Source organism: Zootoca vivipara, chromosome 1 (assembly GCF_965207765.1).
Source record: "Zootoca vivipara chromosome 1, rZooViv2.hap1.1, whole genome shotgun sequence".
Lineage (NCBI taxonomy): Eukaryota > Metazoa > Chordata > Lepidosauria > Squamata > Lacertidae > Zootoca > Zootoca vivipara.
The window spans coordinates 993,892-1,011,377 of record NC_142582.1 but is presented as its reverse complement, the minus strand read 5'-3'; the positions used below and the strand labels follow the sequence as shown (position 1 = coordinate 1,011,377).

At 42.9% G+C, this 17,486-nt stretch overlaps 1 protein-coding gene across 4 annotated transcripts in view; it reads right to left on the bottom strand.

Moving 5' to 3' along the window:
* Positions 1-4,947: 4,947 nt before the first annotated feature.
* MED4 (mediator complex subunit 4) overlaps positions 4,948-17,486 on the bottom strand; it is a 13,990-nt gene continuing 1,451 nt past the window's right edge. Inside the window, exons 1-7 of one of the 4 annotated variants that reach the window (XM_088675749.1) lie at positions 13,901-14,137; positions 12,222-12,288; positions 9,990-10,160; positions 9,190-9,247; positions 7,926-8,012; positions 6,595-6,726; positions 4,948-5,860 (exon numbers count right to left, since the gene is read on the bottom strand). In XM_088675749.1, coding sequence (XP_088531875.1) covers positions 5,688-5,860; positions 6,595-6,726; positions 7,926-8,012; positions 9,190-9,247; positions 9,990-10,160; positions 12,222-12,275 — 675 coding nt within the window. In that variant the 5' untranslated portion in view covers positions 12,276-12,288; positions 13,901-14,137 and the 3' untranslated portion in view covers positions 4,948-5,687. Of the gene's footprint in view, positions 5,861-6,594; positions 6,727-7,925; positions 8,013-9,189; positions 9,248-9,989; positions 10,161-12,221; positions 12,333-13,900; positions 14,138-17,486 lie in introns of those variants that run through there. The other 3 variants (XM_035140008.3, XM_035140001.3, XM_088675752.1) reach the window with 3 other exon arrangements.

The window sequence follows — 17,486 nt, the reverse complement described above, 5'->3', positions numbered from 1 at the left end:
ATTGTACTACCACCAACCTTACTGTAGGCTTGTGAAACATGGATCACTTATAAATTCCATCTCCAACTTCTCAAAAGATTCCCTCAACGGTATCTCTGAAAATAGATACACATCACTTGGGAACAGGTAGGTAGCCGTGTTGGTCTGGGTTGAAGTAAAATAAAAAAATTACTTCAGTAGCCATCTCATGCTTTTTCATGCAAAACCATTTGCAGTCATTTTCGGTCATCAACAGCTATCAGTCAGTCAATCACCCATTTCCACCACCCTTCTGAGTGATCCCCCCTCCCCTCCCCCTCCCCACCCCCTCCCCACCCCTTCTCTACATAAGTGCCTGGGGACTCCTATTTCACTGTATCTGAAGAAGTGTGCATGCACACGAAAGCTCATACCAAAATAAAAACTTAGTTGGTCTTTAAGGTGCTACTGAAGGAATTTTTTTATCACTTGGGAAGGCAGGCGAACTAATGCCAGTGTACTGGAAAAAGCAAAGCTAAGTAGCAAAGCAATGATTATTCAATATCAACTTTCTTGAACTGGTCATGTTGTGTGGGTACCCCATATGTGACTTTGGGGTATTCAGGCTAAAGCATAAACAATGCATAGATTTATATCCTAACAAAACCTCTGACAAAGGAAAGTTTCCAGAGCTTACAAGGAAAACTGGGACTTTGTGTAGTAAAGTTGTTTAGTTTATTAATGTTATACAGTGGTACCTCGGTTTAAGTACACAATTGGTTCTGGAAGTCCGTACTTAACCTGAAGCGAACTTTCCCATTGAAAGTAATAGAAAGTGGATTAATCCGTTCCAGACAGATCCGCGGAGTACTTAAACTGAAAGTACTCAAACCGAAGCGTACTTAAACCGAGGTATTACTGTATTGCCTGAGAAGGGGTTTGTGGGATATGTCAGTCAAATCCAACATTCTAAGAGAGGACCAACTGCCACTAAGTGTCAGTTAGTTTGGTCCATTGGTCAGTTAGGCTGCTGCTTATAGAAGTGTTAAGAAGTAAATGCTCTGATGGAGTCTTTTAGGACTCACTAATATCTTATATATTGTTTATATCTATTGTAACCTAAGTATGTACTCAATGAATCTGACAGTAAACTAGTTTATATTGTTATCATTCAGATTCTTATGTATTCTCTCAAGAGGGACAAAAGGGATTAACAACCAAGAAGGCAGGAAGGACTCTAATGAGTCAGCAATCCACTTGCTGCTGTGTAAATTGCTGTGTAAATTCAATAAGGAAACATTTAACCCTGCTATATTATATATGAGGGACCCAGGTGGCTCTGTGGGTTAAACCGCAGAGTCTAAAGCTTGCTGATCAGAAGGTCGGCAGTTCGAATCCCTGCAACGGGGTGAGCTCCTGTTGCTCGGTCCCAGCTCCTGCCCACCTAGCAGTTCGAAAGCACATCAAAGTGCAAGTAGATAAATAGGGACCGCTCCGGCGGGAAGGTAAACGGCGTTTCCGTGCGCTGCTCTGGTTCGCTAGAAGCAGCTTTGTCATGCTGGCCACATGACCCGGAAGCTGTCTGCGGACAAACGCTGGCGTCCTCGGCCTATAGAGCGAGATGAGCGCCGCAACCCCAGAGTCGGACACGACTGGACCTGATGGTCAGGGGCCCCTTTATATTATATATAAACGTTCCTACATAAATGGTATCTCATTCTTGCAGAACTGATGTTGGTCTGAAAAGATGGTCTTCCTATAGCTCTCATGGCATTTGGCCTTTCATGTCACAGAGCAGGAGACCCCCCTTGTTTTGTACAGGTCCTCCATAAATAATCTGCTTTGTCAATACAGTACTGCAGCCTAACCTGTGGCTTCAGGGCAGCTTCCCACAAGAAAACCCCTCTCCAGGTGCCTCGTTTCCCTAATCTCCGTGCCACTTTGTGACACAACAGTAGGTTAATCACCCTGTTCAGTCTGACTTCAATCCATGTCTTCTGAATCTGCATGAGACACTGAAACACAGGTGCTCCCTTTACAGGTAGGTAGCCGTGTTGGTCTGAGTCGAAACAAAATAAAAAAATTCCTTCAGTAGCACCTTAAAGACCAACTAAGTTTTTTATTTTGGTATAAGCTTTCGTGTGCATGCACACTTCGTCAGTGCTCCCTGGCACTATTGCACCTAGACCCACATAGAGGCTAGTTCTTGGTCCTTGCTGAACCTTGCCCTTCCTTTCACTGAAGTCTCAGATGGTGTATTGGTTTGGGAATAAGGAAAGGATCCATTCTGACACTGAACTCCCCATAGATTACAATTTGAGAAGCCTTCTTTGAGACAGAGGGCTGGTTCTTGCATTGACTCAGACAGTCCATTCTCATGGCAGAAGTAATTTAAGTAGCTCTAAAATTAAATCATCCCTGCTAGGCAATGTCAAGTCTGATTCTGAATATATTCAGAGTTGGTAAATTATCTTGTTTCATGTTGTCTCTTTATCACTTGTTCCAACATTTAATTGCTCTTTTTGCCAGAGACTTTATTGAAAGCATTTTTATATTCCTACATTGTATCTCTGGAATTAGTGGCTGGAGACTCTTCCCATCTCAGGTTGCCCTGCAAAGGACATGGAGCCTCCACCTGCTGCTACACCAGTTCAAGAGCTAGGCCTGATTATATGCTGAAGCCAGACCCACATTCTGGCTACGGTAGTTCCTGTCCAGGTGTGCCACATTCCCATCACCTGGGCCAAGTGTGGCACGCAGCACAAGAGAGGACAAGGTTAAATGAAGCAGACAGGTAACGGTGCTCTTTCCTTTTATTCCTTTTCAGCCTGTTCTCCACTGGCTCCACCAGCCCGTCCAAGACGAGTAAGTAGGAACAAATTCAAATGTTAGAATCATAGAGTTGGAAAGGATCCAGCTTACATCCAGCGGTTTGAATCTGTGGCAATGTATCTGTGCATGTTTGCACCCCCACCTCATAAGGTCCTTCTGGGAACATTTGGGGAACATTGTTCTTAAAGTCATTTTGTAGGAAATATCTTGTGTAGAATCACAGAACACCCTCTTGGAAGACAGCCTATGACAGGCATCCCCAAACTGCGGCCCTCCAGATGTTTTGGCCTACAATTCCCATGATCCCTAGCTAACAGGACCCGTGGTTGGGGAAGATGGGAATTGTAGTCCAAAACATCTGGAGGGCCGAAGTTTGGGGATGCCTGGCCTATGACCTCTTCCATCTGCCCCAGCCTTCTCATTCGAGGACAGTAATAAACAAGGAAACCTCATTGTACAATGCTACATGGGGATACAATCCCACAAACACACACCCTGCCTTTTCCTTTAACATTTTGGTTGCATTTTCAGCTCCTTTCTCACCATACTAGCTGAAAGGTTGCTGAATGGATTGGCTCATTGGCCTTGTGTGGGACAAGGCTTGTGTTACAGTATTTGCTAATACAACAGAATGAGTTAAGAGAGGCCATTACTGCAAGAAGGCTGGGATGGACAATTCCCTGTCCACCTCTACTGAGGGTTTGCATGCCTGTGGTGAACAAAGCCAGTGTGGTTTTTGAAGATTAAATGAGGTGGAAGAAGTTAGGGTACCTGTTTACATACCTTCTCTTCGGGCTCAACCACCACCAGGTTTAACACTAGCCAAGGGCCCTAGATCACATAAGCGGCCTTTACCAGCTTGACTTCCTACCTGCTCACCACTGAGTGGAGGTGTGCAGGCACCAGTTGGGAGCCAAACCTGGCTCCTAACTGGTGGCTCTCTTCCTTGGTTCTTTCAGTTGCTCTGAAGCTATATACCAGTCCATGGGGGATCCTTTTAAATGAGGTGAAGTTCATTTTCCTAGGCATTTCACCCAGTTCAAACTACACTTTGGCCTTTTCTCAGAGTCTAGCAAATATATATTTTTTTAAGAGTTGGGATGGGGATAGTGCAGCTTCCATAAGAGGACAAGGCACTGGGCAGGGATTTGGCTGCTGGGATGCTGGTGGCAGGGACCAAGTGCTGGACCATACTGAGGTGCAGCTCTGTGGTATGTGAGGAAGGGCTGGGTGGCCCTGCCCACCCGTGGGGTTCCTGGAAGACTGGCTACAAGGGAAGGGAAGCTTCAATACTACAGGTCCTGCAATATGGACAGTTGCGAGTAACATACCGTACTGCGTGAATTAAGTGATGTTAGTCCTCCCAATCAGTGCTTTTTCTTTCAAAATCACCCACTACTACCTCCCCCCACCCCAAGCAACACACCTAACCTTCAAAGGCTAAATAAAAAAACTAAGCATATATATACTGCAAGCAACCTGAGGTTGCAATCCATATCCATGGCTGGCAGCAGTGGAGGTTGGAACTGTGTAGCCACTGCCACATCCATAGCTGTCTCTGGCACAGGAAAAATGTCTCTGCTATGTGATCCCCAGGCTGGCACAGTAGAGAGGCTGAAAACAAATTCATTACCCTCATAGCGTGACCCAGCTCAGGATCCAGTACTGGCCAACGCCAACTCCCAAAATGCCATGGCAGGGATACTACCACCCACCATTTATATGGTGACATTCAGGCACTCACCAGAAGGGTTCCTTTGCCACATCCAAACCCCTTCCAGTCGGTTGGAAGTTAGGATAGCTCTGTGAATAGTACAGCAATCCTCAATATTGCATGTACAATAGAACTCTTAGCACTGTATCCACGGTTTGCATAAATGGAAAGCAGCTTGCATAACCTAGAGCTTCCCTGTAAAACCTCCAGAGGGCGGTAAGGCCCTCCTGGATAATGTGCACTGTGTTTGTGGGTACCAGGAGGGTAGAATAATGCAAAGTAGCAGAGGCACTTTGTGTGCGCATCCACCTGATTTTAGGTAATTTCCCCCCATGCTGGCAGCAGCTGCCAGCCCAGCCCTTGATGTTGAGAAGGGTCTTCAGCCCAATGAAGAGGCTTTTTAGAAAGATTGTTGTGGGGTGGGAGTGGGTTGAGCTGAGGAAGACTGGTTGGATCAGCTTTATTTCCTGCAACAACAAGTGGATACAACTTTATGCCCTCCTATTGCATGGTTTTCGGAAAAAAAGATGACTAGTGGTATGCTTTTGTTTGAGGGAAAGCTGTCCATAATACACTAAAGTTAGTTGAAGCTTATATTCTATATACTGGTCATAAGCTGAATCCAGCACTTCTAATATCTGTATAAGTTTAACTGTTTTCACATTGCACATTCGCTCTGAAAAGTTAGAGAGATTAATCCAGAGATTCTGTGAGTGAAATTCACTCCAAATAATATTTCTGTTCATGGAAATGCAGATACTTTCCCCAAATTCCTTCATGGCCTCCAACTATCTATTCTAACTATCTATTCAACTATCTATTCTATTAGGGGAATTAGTGAAAATATCCTCAGTCTGTTTGCTGTCACCACCATTAGAAAAAACAGCCCCTTCCACAAATTAAAGGATGATCAGCTACCACTCCCTATAGTTGTTCTTTCTATTTCTTCTTCCAGAATTTGTTTTATCTACACACTGAAATAAATTGTGTTACAACTGCTGGAAACAAGCTTCACTTTCTCCAAGACACTTTCCAGCCATAGCTGGGTTATTCTGAATGAGCAGCAATTCAAATGTCCAAGTTGTAGGCAGTTTTTCCCCTTACACTGTGGTTCTCTGGATTGCAGAGCAGGTGTTCATGATGTAAATAATGTGCACCAAACAGACTGAGTCAGTCTCAGTCCCTAATCCGAGTCACTACTGCTGGTTGAGGAATCTGTTGACATGACTTCCACATCGTCTTCATTCTCCTTATTGTGTCCAGGAGGTTCCAGCATAAAGTCATTGCTGTGATTAGGCGGTAGCATGTTCATTGACATGTCGCTTGATTGCCAGGGATACTGAGGTGCGAGTACATCTAAAGGAAAAAAGAAATGATACAAAATCACACATCCAGTTATTTTCATAGCAATGTATTTTAATACCTTGCAGTCCATTGTTTTGCACAGTCTAGAAGTTTCATGGGACTATGCAGTTCTTTATTTCTAACTACAGTCGTACCTCAGTCTACGAACAGCCTAGTTCACGAACTATTTGGAACACGAACACTTCAAAACCGAAGGTGTTCCGGTTAGCGAACTTTTTTTGGAATCCGAACATACTCCGGGGTGCACTTCCGTTTTGAGTGCCACATTTCCATTGTCCGGCAGCGGAGAAGGGGGTTGTCATGGCGTTTCCTGCAGCAGCGAGGGAGGGAAGCTGTGTGCCCGCCAGCCAGTTGGTTGGCAGGCGTGCAACTCCCCCCCCCCATGCCGCTGGAGCATTTCCTGCAGCAGAGTGGAGGGGTGGATCTGTGTGGATCCTAGTTCAGCTACTGATTGATTGATTGATTGTGTGACTGCGAAAATGGATAAAAGCCCCCCCCCCCATCCAAACAATGACTCATCCGTGCAGGTAAGAAATTTTTTTACTTTTAATTTTTATCATCTACAATACTGTTTATTTTAATAAATAATCAATTTAGCTGTTGGCTAACTAAAGCACATGTATTTTCTCTATCTCTGAAATAATATACTGTATTTGAAACAGGTCAAATGATTTGATTCAGTCACTGGCCAATGGAGAAGTTTAATTTCTCTCATTTCCCATTACCTGGCAGTCTGCCTGCTGCAAGTGCATCGCCTGGTAAGTGTCCGTTGACACCATTTGCTGATGGGTTGTTCATCTGACCCAGCAAACCACTCCTCATCTCCAGATCAGTTGGGTATGGCCTCCTCGGGTCGCCTTAAAAATAAACAATTGGTTTGCAATTCTTTCTTTTTAAAAAATAGATTTTTATGAAAGATTTATTGGTTTACAAAAGTATGTGCAATGTCTCTTTTTTCAAGTTGCGTTTTCTACAGATCAGTTTCAATTGTTGTGAGACATTAGTGTTACATTAGGAAGAAAAGGGGGAAAGAGGTGGAGGGAGGTTGGTTTGCAATTCTGAATACACACACACACAGCAAGACAACTATTCAATAATAATAATAATAATAATAATTTATTATTTATACCCCACCCATCTGGCGGGGGAAAGAGGTGGAGGTTGGTTGGTTTGCAATTCTGAACACACACACACACACACACACACACACACACACACACACACACAGAGCAAGACAACTATTCAATAATAATAATAGTAATAATAATAATAATAATAATAATAATAATAATAATTTATTATTTATACCCCACCCACTCTGGGCGGCTTCCAACCGAATATTAAAAACAGTACAGCATCAAACATTAAAAACTTGCCTAAACAGGGCTGCCTTCAGTTGTCTTCTAAAAGTAAAATAGTTGCTTATTGCCTTGACATCTGCTGGGAGGGTGTTCCACAGGGCAGGTGCCGCTACTGAGAAGGCCCTATGTCTGGTTCCCTGCAACCTCACTTCTCGCAATGAGGGAACTGCCAGAAGGCCCTCGGCACTGGACCTGTGTCCGGGCTGAATGATGGGGGTGGAGACGCTCCTTCAGGTATACAGGACCGAGGCCGTTTAGGGCTTTAAAGGTCAGTACCAACACTTTGAATTGTGCTTGGAAACGTACTGGGAGCCCGTGTATATCTCTCAGGACCAGTGTTATGTGGTCCCGGCAGCCACTCCCAGTCACCAGTCTAGCTGCCGCATTTTGGATTAATTGCAGTTTCCGGGTCACCTTCAAAGGTAGCCCCACATAGAGCGCATTGCAGTAGTCCAAGCAGGAGATAACCACTCTGGCGAGACAGCCTGCGGGCAATCTCCATCAATCACCTTTCCTTTTAACCACTGTTCACCTAGCAGCATATAGCATATTTTCTACATACAAAATTGTGTCTTGCTCCATCTGCCTGTGAAATTCAGCCAAAACTTGTACACAAAGTATACGCAGAGATAAAACATTTTTAGATCCATTTTCCAGTGAAAATATGTCAAATGTTTAATTGTGAAACCTGTTACCTGGCACCCATGTCAGAGGAGCACAAACAGCATTGCTGGCACTAATTCTATGAGCATATTTAATTATTTCTTCAGATGAGACTGCCCCTATGAGAAGTGGAGAAAAAAAGATGCAGTAGGTAAAAAGCCTCATCTCTGCATTACAAGATTCAAAAGCCAGTGTTAAAACAATTCCTTCCTGTTTATTAAACCATTCTGTTCTGCACTCTTATGCAGATACCATGAACACATGGGTGTAACTAAATTTATGTGTGCTGCTGGCAGTGATGAACAACCAAGCGAGTTTCTAATTGTTGCATGGTTTGTAATCAAAAACCTAGCTGAAGAAATGTGTGTGTGTGTGTGAGAGTGTGTTGCATCTAGATGCCAACTACATGCTTTTTTCCTATTTTGGATACTATCAGGGTCATAGAGTCAGGAAGGGGGTCTTGTAGAACATCTAGTAGTTCAAGAAGAGCCACTATTCTTTTACTGTAAATAATTGGCAGTATTGTCAAACTATTCTTATCCAGTAAGCAGTTTCTCCTAATGTTCAAATGAAACCTACTCCTCTGTAACTTAAGCCCATTAGATCTCAGAGCAGCTGAGTACAACTCTTTGCCGCCTTCAAATATCTATAGAAGAGTGTCATCATGTCCAGGATGCTAAACTGAAAATATATTTTAGGAAATTATGTCTACAGGAATGTTTGTGTGTTAGCATATATCTGTAACTGTTGATCTAACTGCCATATATGGCTTGGGAGATGTAACTTTATAAAACTGAAAAAGCATTATATACATTTCACACTCTCTCTCACACACACATATTATATAATTTATATAAAAATTTTTTTGGGGGGGTGGCCAAAGTTTTATTTTTAAAAGAAAACAAGATTGTTGAGCTTTTTTTTTTTGGGACATTACTGACCACCCTTGCCTACGTGAGACATTTACTTGAGACAATTAAAAGGTTTTAGATATGTGAAGATATAAATGCTAGAAGAGCAGATTGAATAAAATCCAATAGCGAGTTGAATTGGATTTCTTTGGAAATTAATCCAAAAATTTGTTTAACATTTGTAAAGATACAATACTATACATATATTTTCCATGTAATAAGATCATTAGTTGAGATTTAAATGCTTATTTTCTTATTTTTAGATGATAATAGCAGTTTTTCACTGGAAAGCTATTACATAAGAGATATAATCATCACACGTCAAATGTAGTTGTGGAAACTGACCGTAGAACTTCCTAAAATACACATAAATTATAATACTCACCTTTTCTTGCCTTTTCTATTGTTTTCAGTTTTTCTTTAGCTTGATAAACAGCTGTGGCCTATATATAAAAAAATATTTGTTGGTGAACAAATATGTAACCAGAGTTTAGTACAAGAGAATTCCCCTACGAGTTGAACTAAATGTTTTGCAAGTTGACCAAACATTTGACAGTATCTTAAGAATACCTTTCACTGATTGACAACACATACTTCTAGCTTTTGTTGTTGCAGAGAAAATATTAAAACAGCATACCCTCACAGGGATATATCAACGACAAAGCTTGTCCACATATCCACTATGGTTGTAAATGATCACCAGTTAGAATTTCTGTGGCACCTGTAATTATTGCCAGGTGCTTGACTTCAGGAAACAGGAAACATTACTACATGGAACTGAGGGAAGAGAGAAATTTAGGGACGCCAATACCAGTAAAGTGTGAAATGCAAGAGTGGGAGAAGAAATGGCCTATTAGAAATAGAGGTCCTGGGGTTAAAAGGGAACAGAACAATTCAAATGAATGGGATGATTGAAGTGGAAGAGTCTGAGAACCTAGACTTCTCAAGAGAGTTGAAGGAAACCTGGACCTTGGGTTGAGGGTGCCATAGTAACTGGAGTAAGGCACCCAAAGGCTGAACTATTAGTAAAGTAATGTGCAGTGTATCTTATTATGACTGAGACATGTAAACCCCTAACTGTGTTTAGAAGACTAATTAAAACATTCACCCTTCACTGCATGGCAGATTTATTAGACATGGGTGTCATGCCAATCTTCCGACAGGCCATTTTATTCACAGACTCACCAATATATGCTCTGCTTCTTTCAGTTGTTTCTGAAGCTGCTGGATATCATTGTCCCTCTTCTCCATCACTTTTTCCAATAGCTGCATCTCATGATGTATTTTCCCTTGATCAAGGGCCAATTTCATTAATTCTTGGAACTCTTTATCCCTCTGAATCAACAGCTCCAGGATCTGTCCAAAAACCAATGTGAATTGCAATTTTTGATTGCTAAGTAGAAATTCAAAGCTGAATTGGAAGGTATATATACTGTCAATTTCTGAGCAGTTTCCTGAAACAATTCTGCTCTGAATCAGCATTTCCTAAACAGTGGGTCATCACCTGCAAGTAGGTTATGAATCCTGTGTATTTGAATTGCAGGCTTTATGGATGAACCCAAAACAATTATTGCTTTAAATCCTTAACTTTTTGTTTTGTTGGCCAAATGTCAGAACGGCTTGAGTGTTACATTTTAACACTTGGGAACCACTCTCTGGTGACAGATCTGGAGACAGTTCACTGCACGGTCCTTATACAGGGTGTAGATTTGAGTGACTATTACAACCTGTCTCTGATGTGCAGGCTCCAAAGGCAGCAGCTACACACAGGAGGCAAGGTGTACAAGTCACTCAGAACGACTCCCTGTACAAGCACCTTGTGGCAAAGTTAAGCCAAGGCTGATCTGAAGTTTGCTTATTCGAAATAAGAAATAACATCCGTATCCTACGAATCAACTAAGTCTGAAAACCATCAAACAAGTCACTTCAGTGGCAAAATGCAGGCTGAGATATCTCACGGATACTTTCCAAAATAGACTTTCTTATGAATACTGTTTACAATATTCATTGTTGGTTACAGCTAACACTGCTTGTGTAACTGCACACAACAAACAAACAAAAATAATTCTGAACATAACAAAGGAGGTTGATTCCAACTTGTTTAAGATTCCGTATGCTAGTAATGGATTCAAGCTACAAGGAAGAAGATTCCACCTAAACATTAGGAAGAACTCCCTGACAGTAAGAGCTGTTCGACAGTGGAATTTGCTGCCAAGGTGTGTGGTGGAGTCTCCTTCTTTGGAGGTCTTTAAGCAGAGGCTTGACAGCCATCTGTCAGGAATGCTTTGATGGTGTTTCCTGCTTGGCAGGGGGTTGGACTGGATGGCCCTTGTGGTCTCTTCCAACTCTATGATTCTACCCAGTGTTTGAAATTAGCCAGGCACATTTTGCACCTGACTATCTGCCACTTGTGACCAAGTGAAGATGCCTGGGTGACAGTATAGCGCCTGACACCTCCACCATCTGGAGGTGCATGCCTGGGGGTTACTGGATCTTGACTGTTTTCACACACTAATACCACATCCTGTAGAACTCTATCCATTATATTGTATATTGTATCTGCACAATCAGAATGAATTTCGGGAACCAAAATGCTTTTTCTGGGCAGCCTGGGCAGCACCAGTGAACGATGTTATAGTTAATTGTAGCTTGTCTTCACTTACCCCACCCCACTGCCCTCCTGACAGTCTGATTGTTAAACTTCCGGTGGCTGTTATGGGGGTGTTTCTGTTCTGTTTTTGTGGTATAATGTAAGTTGCTGAGGCCTTCAGGTAACAAGTGACAAACAGGTCTAATAAATCGTAATAATACCAATAATACTAGTATTTCAAGGAGCTGGTTTTAACATGTACAGTGGTACCGTGTTTCTCATATTATAAGACATGTCTTATATTTATTTTTTCCTCAAAAAAACACACTATGGCTTATTTTCAAGGGATGTCTTATTTTTTTCCTCCTCCTCCTGCCGTGGCCGGCATTGCTGCTGCGCCTATCACTATGTCTTATTTTCGGGGTATGGCTTATATTCCTTGAATGCTTAAAAATCCTGCTATGGCTTATTTTATGGGTATGTCTTAAAATATGAGAAACAGGGTACCTCGGGCTGCGGACCCAATCCGTTCCAGGGTGCCGTTTGCACCCCGAAAAGTCTGCAACCCAAGCAGCACTTTCATGCATGCATGAAAGAGCGCTTCTGTGCAGGCGGAAAGTGCGCAAAATGCTTCTGTGCATGCACGTGGGGCAGAACCCGGAAGTAAACACTTTCGGGTCCACCGCGTTTGTATCCTGAAAAAATGCAACCTGCAGCGGACGCAACCCGAGGTATGACTGTAAAGCCTTATACAGCTTGCATCTTATACAGGCCTCTCCCAACAAAAATATACCCGGACCTTATGAGCTCTTTATCAGTTTGCTTACCTGCCTTTCTTCACCAGGTTGTACAAGTTTCTGATTTCTTGAAATGGCCAACATTTCAATCAGTTCCCTGAAGCAAAGTTTCCACACAATGGAAAAAGTCAGTTGCAGTTTCTGAAAATTGAGTTACATCCTTCACTCCTCCAGAGTAAATAACACGTCTAAGTAGAAAGATCCACAGAAACACTACAGTACCATGTCCATGCCACTTACTTTGGCAAAGTCATGCCAAAAGTATAAATGAAACACTGTCGTCTATATTATGATAATCCTCGTAATGTTCAGTTGTTATGGAAAGCAAGTATATTAGAACTGTATCAGTTAGTAGTCTTTCAGAGTAAAAGAACTAGATCCATATTTCTTGACTAGAAAAAGATGGGTTGCCCCAAGACCCAATTTTCTAGGATTTGCTTGGATCTCTTTGGGCTAATAACTGGCCTGAATTTCCAGCTTTCAATTTCCTGGCTTGTTACATGTTCACTCTGTTAATCCGCATCTCTAAAAACTTGATTTTGTGTGGAAAAAGCATCTGAAATACATTATGATTGCATATAGTGCACAATTAACCTGTGCTATTTCAACTTTGCACAGTTGAAAGCCTGCTCATTGAAACTGCACAAATTAAATACAGTACACACAAGGTGCAGGTGTGGCAAAAACCTAATAGTAAATTGTCCTCCCCCCTTCTGGTGCAAGTCAACAGGGCTTCAGATGCAGAGGATTCACCATCCTCATCCTCATCCCTGGTTTGGATCACTTATTTATTTACTTAAAGCATTTATACCATGTCCTTTAATCAAAAAGATGTCTCTTAAAATTTTCTGTTTGGGGTACATATTTCTACTCCATTTCTCCATGCAGCCACCACCAAGATGGCCGTCGGACCTGTGTAGAAGCGACTTCCGGTGCTGCTCTGCCCAATTTCCGGTGCCCACACATGGGAAGAACGGCACCCAAAATGGAGGCTCCTTGGCAGGTAGGAAATCCAGGGGATTTCCAGGATTTTTCTCCATTTGGGAGAACAGCGGAGAACGGATTAAAATCCGGGGGTTTCCTGCGAAAAACAGGATACTTGGCAGCTAAGCTTGGTGGTGGCTGCATGGCGGCAGCAGATGGCCGCCGCCATGCGGCTACCAAGATGGCCACCGGTCTTCCATAGAAGCGACTTCTGGTGCCGCTCTGCCTGATTTCCAGTGCCCACACATGGGAAGAGCGGCGCCGGAAATTGCTCCTACGCAACTTCCGGTGCCGCGCCGCTGCTGATCCCACTTTTTTCAGCAGGAGACTGGGCAGGTATGGTGCTAATAAATAATTGATAATAATCATTTAAGATTCTGCAGATTGGTAACAAGGTGCTTTTGATAAAAATCTAAACTATGCAGCAGTTGTTTACATTTGTCTATTTACCAATTTACCTTCCTGGCAACCTCAGAGCGACCCAGTGTGCATGGCTGTTTCGCAGCTGCCTTCTACTTAACATACCGGTATAATAGTTTTATATGTTTAACTGGATTTTTTTTAAAAAAAAAAAAGTATTTCCCCCCATTCCCCCTTCCCATGTTTTTGTTTAAACTTGTACGCCACCTTGAGCCACTGTCGGGGAAAATAATAAATAAATAAGTTCCTTTAAACCTGCAATAAAATCCTAATAATGATAATAAACAGTAACCGCTCCTTTAAACCTGCAATGTAATTCCTAAGGGAGCACAGACAGGAGCATCGCCTTTGCCGACAGGCGGGTGAGGGAAGCCGCCGCCGCCTGAGAGACGCTGCCCGCGGCTGACCTTCCCTTGGCGGCGGCGATGGCGACCCACCTGGCAAGAAGCTCCAGGTCGTCCAGCGCAGCCAAAAGCCGCTCGCGGGTGCTGCCCCGTCCTCCGCCGCCAGCCGCCGCCGCCGCCATAGCCCCCACTGAGCGTGCCGCCGACAAGGAGGAGCGAGTGAGCGAGCGACCGGAAGGAAGGAAGGGAGCTAAGGAGGAAGGCAGCTGGAAGGGGAGGTTGGGAGGCAGCGCCACCTGCTGGCCCCTCGGCGCAGCACGGCTTCCCTGCCAAGCGCGCGCGAGGTTCCCGCTCCAAGCTCCCTTTTCTGTTCTGCCGGCGGAGCAAACCGGGGCTGCAGCCCGACGGAATCGATGGGGGGCGGGAGAGAAAGGGGGTTCCTGTTTTTCTGCGTCGCCCTGAGTTTCGTATTGCATACTGCAACATTTTATATGCAGCTGTTGTTGTTGTTGTTTTGTAAAATTGGTAACTGCTTAAGTTGCTTTAGTTTTCTCTACGGTACGTACATCGTACGTATATTTTTATATTACGTGTATGGAAATGGAATAACAAAAATGAATGGGCAGCAGTCACGGACGTAGCCAGGATTTATGTTGGGGAGGGCAAGTTTCATGTTGGGGACATATGGGGATCAAACCTGCAACCATAGCACCACCCTCTAACCAACCGAGATAGTAGTAGCATTTTATGTACAGTATATTTATACCCCGCTTTTCCAACTTACATATAAAAATAGGGGAGGCGGGTAACATTAATAAAAAATACAGTTTGCTGCACAATTACAGTTACACTAAGATGTCGCATAGTGTACCTGTACTGCAAATAATCTCTTCCCTTTATACAGAGTAATAATCTACTAGCAAGACAACACATTTTGCATAGCCATTTTGCCATGATTCAGACCAAACGAGGAGCATACATTAAATATAATTTAATAAATAATAATAAACTATGAACTATGGAAGGAGGCTCATAACATTATACAGGAGGCAGCAACGAAAACCATTCCAAGGAAAAGGAAATGCAAGAAAGCAAAGTGGCTGTCCAACGAGGCCTTACAAATAGCGGAGGAGAGGAGGCAAGCAAAATGCAAGGGAGATAGGGAAAGATACAGGAAACTGAATGCAGATTTCCAAAAAACAGCAAGGAGAGACAAGAGGGTCTTCTTAAATGAGCAATGCAAAGAAATAGAGGAAAACAATAGAATGGGGAAAACCAGAGATCTGTTCAAGAAAATTGGAGATATGAAAGGAACATTTCGTACAAAGATTACCATAATAAAGGACAAAAGTGGTAAGGACCTCACAGAAGCAGAAGACATCAAGAAGAGGTGGCAAGAATACACAGAGGAATTATACCAGAAAGATATGGAGGTCTCGTACACCCCAGGTAGTGTGGTTGCTGACTTGAGCCAGACATCCTGGATAGTGAAGTCAAATGGGCCTTAGAAAGCACTGCTAATAACAAGGCCAGTGGAAGTGATGATATTTCAGCTGAACTATTTAAAATTTTAAAAGATGATGCTGTTAAGGTGCTACACTCAATATGCCAGCAAGTTTGGAAGACTCAGCAGTGGCCAGAGGATTGGAGAAGATCAGTCTACATCCCAATCCCAAAGAAGGGCAGTGCCAAAGAATGCTCCAACTACTGCACAATTGCGCTTATTTCACACACACGCTAGCAAGGTTATGCTCAAAATTCTACAAGGCCGGCTTTGGCGGTATGTGGACCGAGAACTCACAGAAGTGCAAGCTGGATTTCGAAGGGGTAGAAGAACCAGAGACCAAATTGCAAACATGCGCTGGATTATGGAGAAAGCTAGAGAGTTCCAGAAAGACATCTACTTCTGCTTCATTGACTATGCAAAAGCCTTTGATTGTGTCGACCACAGCAAACTATGGCAAGTTCTTAAAGAAATGGGAGTGCCTGATCATCTCATCTGTCTCCTGAGAAATCTCTATGTGGGACAAGAAGCTACAGTTAGAACTGGATATGGAACAACTGATTGGTTCAAAATTGGGATAGGAGTATGACAAGGTTGTATATTGTCTCCCTGATTATTAAACTTATATGCAGAATTCATCATGCGGAAGGCTGGACTGGATGAATCCCAAACTGGAATTAAGATTGCCGGAAGAAATATCAATAACCTCAGATATGCAGATGACACAACCTTGATGGCAGAAAGTGAGGAGGAATTAAAAAACTTTTTTAATGAGGGTGAAAGAGGAGAGCGCAAAATACAGTCTGAAGCTCAACATCAAAAAAACCAAGATCATGGTCACTGGTCCCATCACCTCCTGGCAAGTAGAAGGGGAAGAAATGGAGGCAGTGAGATATTTTACTTTTTTGGGCTCCATGATCACTGCAGATGGTGACAGCAGTCATGAAATTAAAAGACGCCTGCTTATTGGGAGAAAAGCAATGACAAACCTAGACAGCATCTTAAAAAGCAGAGACATCACCTTGCCGACAAAGGTCCGTATAGTTAAAGCTATGGTTTTCCCAGTAGTGATGTATGGAAGTGAGAGCTGGACCATAAAGAAGGCTGATCGCCGAAGAATTGATGCTTTTGAATTATGGTGCTGGAGGAGACTCTTGAGAGTCCCATGGACTGCAAGGAGATCAAACCTATCAATTCTGAAGGAACAGGTAGGTAGCCGTGTTGGTCTGAGTCGAAGCAAAATAAAAAAATTCCTTCAGTAGCACCTTAAAGACCAACTAAGTTTATATTTTGGTATGAGCTTTCGTGTGCATGCACACTTCTTCAGATACAGTGTGCATGCACACGAAAGCTCATACCAAAATATAAACTTAGTTGGTCTTTAAGGTGCTACTGAAGGAATTTTTTTATTTTAATTCTGAAGGAAATCAGCCCTGAGTGTTCACTGGAAGGACAGATCCTGATGCTGAGGCTCCAATACTTTGGCCACCTCATGAGAAGAGAAGGGGACGACAGAGGATGAGATGGTTGGACAGTGTTCTCGAAGCTCCGAACATGAGTTTGACCAAACTGCGGGAGGCAGTGGAAGACAGGAGTGCCTGGCGTGCTCTGGTCCATGGGGTCACAAAGAGTCAGACAGGACTAAACGACTAAACAAACAACAACAACAAATCTATGGCCTTCAAAATGTGTTTGAAGGGGGGTTGGGTTTTTTATATGTATTTTGTGTTCTCATTTTGTATTTTTATGTTGTGAACCACCCTGTGATCTTTGGCTGAAGGGTAGTATACGTACAAATTTAATAAATAACAAAAATTAACAAAATCAGATGTCAGGATGCTTCTAGATGTCCTGCCTAATGTTTGTGGAGAGATCATCCTGATTTGTTTGTGCAAAGTAAGGCAGTTACATCAAACAAGTGTGATCCTACACTTTCCAATGCATTTCCCTGTCACTTTCTTTATCGCAAAAGGTCTCATAATCTTTTGGGGAAATGGGTTTTTTTTTAAGAGTTCCAAAGCAGCTTTAATTATGCAGCCTCAA